The sequence below is a fragment of the Rutidosis leptorrhynchoides genome, chromosome 7, assembly GCF_046630445.1.
Source record: "Rutidosis leptorrhynchoides isolate AG116_Rl617_1_P2 chromosome 7, CSIRO_AGI_Rlap_v1, whole genome shotgun sequence".
Lineage (NCBI taxonomy): Eukaryota > Viridiplantae > Streptophyta > Magnoliopsida > Asterales > Asteraceae > Rutidosis > Rutidosis leptorrhynchoides.
In genome coordinates, this window is record NC_092339.1 from 76,414,397 (window position 1) to 76,427,471 (window position 13,075).

The 13,075-nt window shown below is 35.2% G+C and overlaps 1 protein-coding gene and 1 pseudogene across 2 annotated transcripts; one reads left to right on the plus strand and one right to left on the minus strand.

Annotated features, from left to right (window-relative positions):
• Positions 1-658: 658 nt before the first annotated feature.
• LOC139856966 (uncharacterized) lies at positions 659-8,296 on the plus strand. Of its 2 annotated transcripts, none has more exons than XM_071845675.1 (15): positions 659-738; positions 1,590-1,976; positions 2,079-2,304; positions 2,757-2,999; positions 3,075-3,187; positions 3,264-3,362; positions 3,457-3,544; positions 3,630-3,856; positions 3,951-4,135; positions 4,661-4,860; positions 4,937-5,269; positions 5,741-5,842; positions 5,935-6,384; positions 6,722-7,006; positions 7,876-8,296. In XM_071845675.1, exons 2-15 carry the CDS (start codon positions 1,678-1,680, stop codon positions 8,083-8,085), a joined length of 3,060 nt encoding a protein of 1,019 aa, XP_071701776.1. In that variant the 5' UTR covers positions 659-738; positions 1,590-1,677; the 3' UTR covers positions 8,086-8,296. The 2 variants fall into 2 exon arrangements, with proteins under 2 accessions (XP_071701776.1, XP_071701777.1); XM_071845676.1 differs by lacking the exon at positions 659-738 and adding an exon at positions 796-806.
• Positions 8,297-8,316: 20 nt separating this feature from the next.
• On the minus strand, positions 8,317-10,770 carry LOC139856967 (probable inactive heme oxygenase 2, chloroplastic; annotated as a pseudogene).
• Positions 10,771-13,075: the final 2,305 nt, after the last annotated feature.

Sequence of the window (13,075 nt, forward strand, 5' to 3'; positions counted from 1 at the left end):
TCGCAGCATCGCGCGGTGGACCAATTGCTTGTTACAAATATCGTTTTATTTCTTACACTGTTAAAAATCTATTGAAAAGAAGATTCAACCCGAAGAACAAAAATTTTACGAGGAAAGGAGAAAAACGTGTCATATTCACCGACCATTACAAACCTCGTATCCAATCAAGTACCAAAACCCTCAACAAGTAAAAATTTACCCCTGTTTCCCAGAAATTCACAAAAATTCAAAAACTGAATAATCAAATTAAACCAACTTTCATGAATGTTATTGTTCAATGTTCATCCATGCGCAACAAGCTATCCTTTTTGGTCTTATCGCATGACTATTCGAATTGTTATCATCATGAGTAAGCAAATTCCCAATCGATCAAATATTAAATATTTAAGTATTAAATATAATTATATTATAATATAATTATAATTACAATTACAATTATTTTCTTGGTTTTTAATATATAAAGAAACTGTAGCACTCCAATTTATAACCGACCCAACCGACCCACTTTCTTTTTTTAACCCAAGCTACAGAACAAGGCAAAAAAGCAGTTGTGGTATGGTCTTATACATAAATTGTGAAAAAAAGAATATGCGATTGTATAGAAATTTGTTCGCAGCAGACATTCCTTTATTTTTCTCTCAATAATTACTCAAAAAATAAAAAAGCAGTATATATTGTATTATTTTATATACAATTAACAAAAAGCTCCTTCTTTTCTTTAATTCTCGACTCATCAAGGTACTATATTATGTCACTTATGCTCATTATTTGTGTTTCTTGATGTACAGTGAATAAAGCTGTAATGGGTATGTTTTAATTTTGATAAATCTGACTGCTTTTTTCTTAAATTGTTGTTTTTTGGTATTGGGGTTTAGTTTAATTTGGGAACCCTAACTTTCTGCCCTTTTATCTTTGTGTGAACGTGAAATGCATAATCTTAATACTGTATTTAGCAGTTTTAGCTGTTTTATGGTTATGGTTTTGAGAGTTGGTGTCATTCAAAAGATATATTGAGAAGATTAGGAAAGTGGTGTGATTGAATCATTTATAGTTTATAGTTACAATTGATGTATATATGTATATGTATACATGATGTAGATTTGGATTCTGGTTATGAATATTTTACATATCGTTTTCATGGTGTGTGAGTTTGCGTTTTAATACAAAATAATAAAGAAACTTGTGCATAAAGTTTGGTACAGTAAGGTATTTTACATTAATTCAATCATCAGTTTTAATTTTTATGATTACTGATTTATCTTCAAATTTGTTTGTATGTAAACAGCAAAATATCATATATTTATTTTTTGCAACTTGATTTTATTCATACATAGGGTGTTGTATGTGTGTTCCTAAAGTGTTTATTGCGACTTGAAGAATCATGACCATATAAGATAAACTTTAAGTAGAAATAGTTGGCTTTTTTTTTACATGTATCTTGATAATCATACTGTTTTGTTCCTAATTAATATCAGTAGTTATAAGTTATAGTCACTTCACCCAAACCCTTGAAATAACTTTTTGCGACGTTAAATAACAATAATTTGTTTGTAATTTCGATCTGATTTTATCATGCCAACTGTATACAGGATCCAAGAGCAGCTTGCTACATTGGATTAGATTGTTTTCAAGTATATGAAAGTATCGCGAATCAGTTGCCTTTAATCAAAGATTAAAATGGGCTTAGATAGAGAGCATAGTGGTCTGCTAGATACTATAAACATGGACAAAGTTCGAACTATATTAACCCATACGTACCCATACCCTCACGAGCATTCTCGACACGCTATCATCGCAGTTGTTATCGGTTGCCTGTTTTTTATTTCATCAGACAACATGCATACGCTTATCCAGAAGCTAGACAACAACATCAAATGGTGGTCGATGTACACGTGCTTACTCGGGTTTTTCTATTTCTTTTCATCGCCTTTTGTAGGAAAGACAATCAAGCCAAGCTACTCAAATTTCAGTCGATGGTGACCTACTTTTATATTTTTTCTAATATTTAATCTTTTCTACCGATTTAAAGGCATGTACTGAAATTTTGAAGGTTTTTTTTTTTTTTTTTTTTTTTTAAGGTATATAGCTTGGATATTAGTTGCGGCTGTATACCATCTTCCGAGTTTTCAGTCAATGGGAGTGGATATGAGGATGAATCTTTCGTTATTTTTAACGATATACATTTCATCTATTTTTGTACTCTTAGTTTTTCACTTAGTTTTTTTGGGCCTTTGGTACTTGGGTCTCGTTTCTCGTTTGGCAGGGCGTAGACCTGAGATATTGACCATATTACAAAATTGTGCAGTAAGTCTCATTAGGAAAATTTTAGTTTACAGGTTCTCTTTGAGGTGGGAATTCGGGTAGGGTCAATATGGGTAATTCTTGGTGCAATCAGAATGGTTCGGGTTTTGTATGTTAACCATACAAACATTCTGCTCAATAAGTTTAATATATTTATATATATACTTTAAAAAATGTGAAATATGATTACAAAATTTGATTATGTCAATACTGTTCTACTTTTTTGTTTTGGATAAAATGACTACAAATGATACATGCACAAAAATGACTCCTACTTTTGACCCATTTGACTATATGTTACCTGTTACAGATAAAGTATAATCCAAATTGACCCATATATAAGGTTAAATGGGTCAAAATAGGCATATCTAGGATCTCTAGATTTGCAATAAGTTGTGCATATATTATTATATTATTTGATTGTATTAGTTCTGACTGTGTGATTATATGTATAGGTCTTAAGTGTGGCCTGTTGTGTGTTTTATAGCCACTGTGGTAATCACGCTTTGAATGAAAAACGATTAGGAAGACGAGATTCCGGCTTGTTTTCTCTTTGGAAAAAGGGTGAAACGAGTATATGGCTGTCGAAATTTCTCAAAATGTACGAATTAAAAGACGAAATCTGCAAATCTTGGTTTGCTCCAGTTGGGTCCGCGGGTGATTATCCACTTCTTTCAAAGTGGGTCCTATATGGAGAGGTATGTCTTGTATTTTTCATCTTATGTGTATGCATTTTAATTACTCGTCTCTCACTTTTTTTTTATTGTTTTCAGTTTTCTTGTACTGGCCCGTGTGAGTCATCAGATGAAATTTCTCCAATTTATTCATTATGGGCAACATTTATAGGTCTTTATATGGCTAATTATGTAGTCGAAAGATCCACGGGGTAAGGCAGTTGTATACTATTTTAAACCAACGTATATAGATTTTCGCAGTTTCTAATTAATGATTTTAATCGACAGATGGGCTCTTACTCATCCTTTATCAGTTGAAAAAACCGAGAAACTAAAGAACAAACAGATGAAGCCTAATTTTTTGGATATGGTTCCGTGGTATTCAGGGTATATAGTCCTCTCCTATCTCTTATATTTTGTGTATGTATGTATATGTATATTTATATATGTATATGTTTACGTTTATTTAAATGTGTTGCAGAACATCAGCTGATTTGTTCAAGACTGTGTTCGACCTTCTTGTATCTTTGACTGTATTTGTTGGAAGATTTGATATGCGAATGATGCAGGTTCAACATCTTTCCATTTACTTTTTACTCTAGTCAATGCAATTTACCAGTGTTTTTATGACAGTAATATTGTTTCTCTTGATAGGCTGCAATGAGTAGGGTCCACGAAGGGGAAAAAGAAGATTTTTTATATGATCATCTTAGTGAAAAAGATCAACTGTGGTTTGATTTTATGGCTGATACCGGTGACGGTGGGAACTCGTCCTACTCTGTTGCTCGACTTCTCGCTCAACCGATACTTTACGCCTTTAAAGATGATTCTATACAACGTTTGCCTCGTGGAGACCTACTTCTTATTGGAGGTGATCTTGCGTAAGTTCCAAATTTACCCTTCATACAGGAATATATTGCATGTTTTACTTGGAGAATGTTTGTTTTAGTCAATCGTACCTTTTTCGTTTTTCAGGTATCCTAATCCATCAGCGTTCACTTATGAAAAACGTTTCTTTCGTCCTTTTGAGTACGCGCTTCAGCCTCCATTGTGGTATAAAGATGTGCATATTGCTGTAGACAAGCCTGAGTTACCCCCTGGTGTCTCTAATTTGAAACAGTATGATGGGCCCCAATGCTTTCTTATCCCTGGAAACCACGGTTGGTCTCGTTTGTCATGATTTATACCTTTTTTTCTAATTATGTAACCTCGTACACCTTTCCCTTGTAATTTCATGCAATCCAAAAGCTGTGATACCTAAAATTTTCCGGGTAAACGGATACGGTTTTCCCTATTCAGGCAACCCAAAGAGGGCGAGTACTTTTACTCAGATGCGGACGAATTGATAATGAGGAAACGAACCGATCCCAAACTGAACCGAAACGAGCTATTTCAGTACTGTCCTCGACCCACATTTTACCTTATTTTCGGTCTCTAGTTCGGTCCGGACCGAACCGAACCGAGAATATATGGTCCGGTCCTCGGTCTGTCTTTCTGCTACAAATTGGGACTCGGGACCGAACCGAACTTAACTAATATGGTCCGGTTTTGTACCGGGCACACCTTTAGTTTCCTGCTAGTGAAGTTTGAACCTGGCGGATTTCAGGACCCCAACCACTAAGCTATCTTGAGATCGTTTCTGGGTCTGTTGTACTAATGTTTTTATTCCTTTTAATTTTTTGTAGATTGGTTTGATGGACTTCAAACCTTTATGAGGTACATTTGTCACAAAAGTTGGTTAGGTGGATGGTTAATGCCACAAAAGAAAAGCTACTTTGCGTTGCAGTTACCAAAGGGATGGTGGGTTTTCGGTCTAGATTTAGCTCTTCATTGTGACGTCGATGTTTATCAGTTCAAATTCTTTGCAGAGTTGATAAACGAAAAGGTAATTATTTAACCATATTGATTCATATACTAAATATGTTGTATTTTGTTTCATAGTATCAGCATCTATTTTCCAGGTTAAAGAAAATGATTCTGTTATTATAATGACACACGAGCCGAACTGGCTTCTTGATTGGTACTGGAATGATGTTACTGGAAAAAACGTTTCAACTCTCATTAAAAATCATTTGCAAGGAAGGTGTAAACTGCGAATGGCTGGCGATTTACATCATTACATGCGTCATTCACGTGTTCCGTCTGAGAATCCCGATTCTATACAACATTTACTTGTGAACGGTTGCGGTGGGGCCTTCTTGCATCCTACGCACGTATTTAGTAATTTTGATAAAGCATATGGTACAACATATGAAATGAAAGCCGCTTATCCTGAAATTGAAGATTCGAGCAGGGTAAATGTTCTGTTTTATCTGATAAAACAATATAATTTAATACCAAATGAATCATATTACTCATGAACTATATATATACTCATGATGTTTATTTACCAAAGTACCCTTATGAATAGTAACGTTCACAGTTATTTTTACAGGGGTATTTTGGTAATTTTTCATTTTATAATCTTTTTACAAGCTTTTCTTCCCTTCCTATACAAACTTTTTCTCTGCAACCTTTTTTTATTCTCTTTACAAATTTTTGTTGTTTTCTTTTTCCACATTTTTACTATTGATGAACAAGTGTCCAAATTATGTGGGCTCGGTAGCATGGTCAGTTTGATTGGTTTATTTATTAAATGGGTTTCGTTTGAGTACTACGAGTAAACTTTTATAATGCGAAACCTATAGTTTTGTAATACGAAAACTGTCCCCCTGCAACGCACAGGCCCAGAACCCTCATTTAATACTAATTATGTTGAATTTCAGATTGCACTCGGAAATATCTTGAAGTTCCGAAAGAAGAATTGGCAGTTTGATTTTATTGGCGGGTTCATTTACTTCATATTGACCTTTTCAATGTTCCCACAGGTATGCGTTCCGTTGATATTTCCTGTTAATCGTTACTTGCAGATTGAGAATATATCATTGATTTTCGTCACGTTCTTTTTTTTCTTTGGCAGTGCAACCTTGGCCATATTTTACAGAAGGATGATACATTTACCGAGCATGTACAGAACTTTTTTAGCACCGTATGGGATGCTTTTATGTACATGCTCGGGCAATCATATGTGTCATCTGTAGGTGCTATGTTATTATTAGTGTCTGCAATAGCATTTGTTCCTTCAAAAGTGTCGCGAAAAAGGAAAGTAGTAATTGGTGTTCTGCATGTTTCGGCTCACCTTTCAGCTGCTTTGATTCTCATGTTATTAATGGAACTGGGAGTTGAATTATGCGTTCAACATAAACTTCTTGCGACATCAGGTTATCACACGTTATATGAGTGGTACCGATCAGTGGAAAGTGAGCACTTTCCCGACCCAACCGGTCTTCGGGCCCGTATTGAGCAATGGACTTTTGGTCTTTATCCAGCTTGTATCAAGTATCTCATGTCGGCTTTTGATGTTCCAGAGGTCCGAGTTTCATAATTTTCATTTTATTATATTTTTAATTTTTAAATTATTAGAATGGTTACAAAAATTGCTACTTGGGGCTCGGTCAGGACTTTTTAAGGAGTACTCGGCAACTCGGAGAGGGATGTTGACTAAGTTTGACTTTGACTGAGGTTTGAACAATCTTGACTTTGGCCGAGTTTTGACCGATTATTCGAGTAATCCTGACCTTTGGTAAGTTTGACCGAGTTTAACCGAGTACTCGCGGAGGAATTCCGAGTTCTACAACACTGATTAATATGATTATACATTTTTCCGGTGAATGTACTTGAAAGTTTATTTTGGTGCAAATAATCAGGTGATGGCTGTAACACGGACTAATATATGCAAGAACGGGATGATGTCACTCTCACGAGGGGGTGCAGCCATATACTATGCATCTGTGTTTCTTTATTTCTGGGTGTTTTCTACACCGGTGGTTTCTCTTATATTTGGAAGTTACCTGTACATCTGTATCAATTGGCTTCACTTACATTTCGATGAAGCATTTTCCTCACTGCGCATAGCTAATTACAAGTCGTTCACACGGTTCCACATTAAGGAGAATGGTGATCTTGAAATCTTCACTCTTGCAGTCGACAAGGTATTAATTTTAAAATCCGTAATGCTGTAAACGTGGATAAACAGACCCATTTACCACTTTTGAACAGGTCAATTGAAATTCGGGCTATGTATTATCTTTAATGGGTCAAACGGACGTAGTAATGGTTTTTACAGATAAAATGGAATGTATTATCTTTAATGGGTCAAACGGACGTAGTAATGGTTTTTACAGATAAAATGGAATGTATTATCTTTAATGGGTCAAACGGACGTAGTAATGGTTTTTACAGATAAAATGGAAACATGTCTAATGAATTGAAAGACGACTTCTATTAAAGATTGATTAGTATTTTCAAATTTTTATTTCACTATTTTGTTTAGAGTTTTAATCATACGTATTGTGAGTTGACTCGTTTTGACCCGTACAATACTTTGTTTGACCTATTATATGCAAATGTCTATTTGCCAACTTTAAGCACCAGACTCACTTGTGTCACCTTTGTTGTAAAATCCTCGATTACTGTACTCCCGATTAATACCTGTTTACTCCTTTTCAAGAACTTGCCGATCCGATTTTCCAAAATCCATTTAAAGTTAACGTCGGTTAATGGGTCAAATCGGATTTATCTGTCAAAATCGAATTTTGTCACTCAAAATTGGTCGATATTTTGATATGAATATAACTAATATTTTAGATTTTTTGAACAAATGAACAATCATGTAATCTACACATAAATATATAATTATTATTTTAATGTGGAAAAAGTTTAATCCAATTAATCCCCGAGTTGCGGATTACTCACTCCAAAGTCCCGATCAAGTACTCCCTTCCCTGAGTAGCAAGTTTTGCAACCTTGTGTGTGACCACTCATCTATAGCATATGATTTGATAAATGGTGAAATATGCAGGTCCCGAAGGAATGGAAGGTGGATCCAGAGTGGGATAACGAGGTAAAGCAGCCACATCAGGCAAGTCACCATAGAAAGTTTCCAAGCAAGTGGAAGGCAAATGCTTCTCATCAGGACCCTGTAAATACTGTTCGGGTCGTTGATCATTTTGTTATTCAACAAACTGACAGATTGCAAGTAGCAGCAGCAAACGGGTCAGCGTCTCACTGATAACATAGCTTAAAATGGGATGAAAAAACTTTTTTGAGTTAGAGATGGAAGGTCAGTCATAGAATCTACGAGTGTATACTTAATGTTGCCAACGGGATAAAATGTAGGTTACGCATACTAGAGATGTTAGAATAATGTGAATATTTTATATGCTATATATATTCCTAGTTTATTTCGCATTCAACGGGAAACAGAGCTTTGTAACCCATAATGGCAGAAAGATTTCTTTATCTCAAGCTTTCGAAAATGTGGATCCTCTCTAAAATAAGCTTTTCAACCAAGTGAACCATATATAAGCTACAACTACCTACAGAAATATTCATATAATTGAAGTTTTTCGCCAGAATTTTTCATGTTACAGCAGTACCGGTTTCCCTAACTAGAGAATAAAACATCCAAGACACTAGCCAAACCATAGGAAAAAAACAAATCTAATGTAGGTTTTGATTTAAGCCATGATGATGACACGAATTATCATCCCCATATACATGAAACACTTGCTTGCTTCTTTTAAGCATTTGTTTTTTTCGTCTCGTGTCCAATGCTGTAATGAAAGATTGTATTGTATAAGATATGATAAAAAAAAAATGGAAAATACAGTAACCAAAAGTAATTAGTTTTAGACCTGTCCAAGAGCATTGAGCTTTTCTCTCATGCCCTTCAACAACTCTTCAGGATCCCCAGGCCACTTGCAAATCTCGAGCTCTCGTCCCTCTAGTAATTTTTCAGATACCTAAATTCAATACCAAAATGTAGCTTTAAAGAAATGATTTATTGATATGATAATCACTTTAATAAGTTACAACACGAACATAACACACACCTTTCTTGCAATTACTTGGCCGCCTGCTATATGAGAGAAGTAAATATTGTACAGATGACAGAAAAATAAAGGTGGATTTTCAGCTGCAAGATCCTCCAAATACTTGACATACTTTTTACTTGTAAATTGAGGTTCGGGGATCGATAAATCATATCGAGTGAGCAACTCTATATCCTTTGTAAAACTTTCAGATCTTTCCAATCCAGTATTTCTGAAGTAAGCAACTGTTGACAGCATAAAACAGAGAGAGCTTAATATACAATAATGACTAATAAATAGATTCATAGTATCATCAAAATTCATGGAGGACACCATTAGATCGAACCTAAAACAGATGTTTAATAGAAAACAGATGGTTATAGGTTTGAGTGCTTAATTTTAAGTGAAAATAAGATTGATCGATTGTTTTAACTCCAGCATTCGTGCAAAACCCGATCGAAATTTGGATTCTCAATGGCGTAAAACAATCAATCGGATAATCTACTCTATAAGATTGAGTAATTAATATCTGAGATGATCGAATTCCAATGATGATCGGAATTTAATCGGACTATGAGTAAACTGAAATATGAGAGTTCCCTCCAATGAATGACCCAAGGGGTATATTTATAGGCGGGAAAGATTGTTACATAAATGGCTGACGTGGCACACATACCATTTGTGAGTGTAACCAACTGGATGTAACAAACTTTCCTTATTTCACGGGCTGACGTGGCACGAAGGCTCCCCTCATGTGCCACTGTCTAGATATTTTGGTGCACGTGTACCAAACCGAAATAGACTCCAGCATACTTAAACAAATTAAACCAGGACTGCAAATTTAAGCATACTACGAAGAGCTAAGAATGATACTATCAAGCTACATATTCAAGCTGTAGCAACAGGAGCACTAAAACTGTAAACTATGTAATATCTAAATTCTACTAGATGTCTAGATGTAACAAAAATGTAAACCCTAACCCTAAAACCTAATTAGGAACACAAAATGTAACCTAAATGAATTCAATTCATTATGTATACTGATAAATCAAAGAAAACTCACATGAAACGTCTTGTGATTCATCAACCATCCGTTCAATTGTGCTAAAAAGAAACCTACTCTCAACCAAAAACCTCATCAAACCTTCTAATTCAGGCTCCCAACCCTGATAATCAGAATTTGCATCATCAATTTCACTTTCATCATCATCATCATCATCATCCTTATCACTACCGTTGATTTCTCCGTCGCTGCTACTATCTTCTTTCGAACGGTTACCGTTAGCATCCAGTTTATCAGCTTTAACTTTAAGTTTTTTGTCACGTAATTTCATAGCAACGAATCTCATTTCTTCAACGATTCCTTTCGATTCACCTGGCCGCATTCTCCGGTACACCTTCCGTTTCTTTTTTAGCGGAGGCGGCAGCTCCTTTTGCGACGGAGACACGTCATCTACCGACGACGATGTTGAAACTGTTGAAGCTTCGCAATAAGTGGTCGAAGAAAACCTAATTGATTTGGTACTGGTGCTAGGGTTTAAATTTGCTAATGATGTTATTCGTAGATTATGGTTTGCAATTGGCGGATAGACACAATTGTAAATTGTGAGACAAGATGGTCTGATTGTTGGTAAGTTCACCATTGCTGACGTCATGGTTGTTTTCATAGAAGGTTACTCCGGTAAATCGGAAGATGGAGGTGCTCAGGTATATATTGGTAACAGATATCTGTAATACGGAGTAACTATTACGGAGTGTTACTTTTTGTCCTTTCAGTTTTAAGTTTTTACAAGTCGGCACTTACATAATGTTTGTAACTCTGCAAGACACTAAGAGTGCTCCCAACGGACTGACGGAGACATGTCTCCAGCTTAGTCCTCAACGCCACATCAGCACTTTTTTTCCACTTCCTTCTCATGACTAAACCCAGGACTAAACACTCCTAACCATGACACTCCTTCCTTCCCTTTTTATTCTATTTTTTTAGACAAAATTGCTGAAATAGTCCCTGTGGTTTGTACCAAAATGCTGATTTCGTCCCTATACTTTTTTTTGATGAATTTGGTCCCGGTGGTTTATAAATGTTGCTGATTTAATCCCTTTGACCGACGGCCGTCAAAAAACTCCGTTAACTCCAGTCATGTGCCAAACATGTGAGGGTATTTTCGTCCGTTTATTTCCTTTATTAACAAAATTGCTGAAATCGTCCCTATGCTTTGTACCAAAATTGCTTAAACGGTCCCTGTGGTTTCTTCAACTCTTTCTTCCTCTTCTCTAAACCTTCTTCTCCACCCATATTGGGCATCAATTAATTCACAGCACCTTCAATATAGATTGCAGGTCCCTCAAATTAATTTGCATCATCTTTTATCTATCATCGAATTTCAAATTACACAAACCCATAAATCAATCTTCTATCATCTAATTAAAACTAAAAAAAAAAACATGTGCAAAACTAAATCCAAATTCATCATGTAATCAAACCAAGATTCAACACCAAATCATATGCAATCAAAATAAAAAAAAACACATTCATTAACACATTTAAAAAATAATCTCATATAGAAAACAAATATTGAGGTAAACAGATCCATCCATCTATTCCATTCCATACATTAAAAAAAACACATTATAAAATTAAGAAACAAGATCCATTGTTTACATTATATCCTAACATGATTCTTTCACAACAGAAGAAAACATCTGCTAATTTGAATACATCTCAATTTAATTGAACTCAAACTGAACTTCTGCTAATTTGTGAGAACTTCTCGAGAGGGACAATAGAAAACATCAGAAGCCATAACAAATTCAATAAATCTCAAATAAACTCCAACTCTTTTTCAAACCAGATCTACATAAATATTTTGCTATCACTTTCGCTTTCAATTTTCCTTTATAACACCAACCTCACTTTATTTTCCAAACCAAAAGCAAACCTGAAACATGGGTAACACAGTTCGATTTTCGGCGGAGATGATTGGAAAAGATAGAATCAGATTTTCGATGGAGATACCACTAACCGGAACTCCCATCGTTAACGATAGTTCAAGATATAGGGTTTGATCTACGGTTCGATTTCTGCAACAGCGAGATTTAGGGAGGAACTTGTGGTAGTACAACCGGAATCAACTTCGAAAGATTGATGATTGGTCCCCGGGGGACGGTGGTGTTATGGGTTTGGCGGCGGCGGCGGTGTCGGTGGTAGTTATGGGTTTTGAAGATGGTTGGGTTACTTGCTTGATCTTTTAGGTTTGAGTTCTGGATAGTAGATGAAAGAAAAAAGAGTGAGAAAATGAGATCTGAATTTGGGTATGTGTTTTTAAAAGAGAAAAAGTGTTTTATAATGTTTTTAAGAAAAAGGGACCGTTTAAGCAATTTTGGTACAAACCACAGGGACGATTTCAGCAATTTTGTCAATAAAGGAAAAAATGGACGAAAATACCCTCACATGTTTGGCACATGACTGGAGTTAACGGAGTTTTTTGACAGCCGTCGGTCAGAGGGACTAAATCAGCAACATTTATAAACCACCGGGACCAAATCCATCAAAAAAAAGCATAGGGACGAAACCAGCATTTTGGTACAAACCACAGGGACTATTTCAGCAATTTTGTCATTTTTTTATTTATTTTTTATTTTTTCAAAAATGAAATTATTTTAATTATATATTTTATAAATTATAAATATTTAATAACATAAAACTAAATTTCATTGATAATTAAAAAAAACATTACAAATAATTAAAATTAAAATTACATAAAAATTTAATAAGGGAGTATTTTTGGCCACAACAAAAGTGGGACCCACAATAATAATAATAATAATAATAAAAATTAAAAATATCTCATCTTCATCATCTACATTTACATATACATATACAGTCATGGCTTTTAAGCAAAAAAAAAAAAAAAAAAAAAAACTTTATTCTACCGTCCACCGTCCACAAATATTTCAAGAAAGCACGAAAATGGAGACGATACGCTGGACGGCTGCGTGGGCGGCCCGCTACCATCGGCGCCCAGGTGGGCGGTGGCTTGGGCGGGCTCCTGGATGGGATGGATGGGAGCGCTCTAATAGTGTTGATGGATTTTTTAAGTGCATGAAAAGATTGTGAGAAAACTAGTGTATGGGAAAATATTTGGGAAAGAGTTTTTTTTATTAATATTTATTAACCTGGGTATTCAA

Bases quoted from the DNA above. Each gene is read 5' to 3' on its own strand.
- LOC139856966 (XM_071845675.1), top strand. From the start codon at position 1,678: ATGGGCTTAGATAGAGAGCATAGTGGTCTGCTAGATACTATAAACATG. The intron at 2,305-2,756 runs GTAAGTCTCATT...TTATATGTATAG, and splicing joins CCATATTACAAAATTGTGCA to GTCTTAAGTGTGGCCTGTTG. The intron at 5,270-5,740 runs GTAAATGTTCTG...GTTGAATTTCAG, and splicing joins AAATTGAAGATTCGAGCAGG to ATTGCACTCGGAAATATCTT.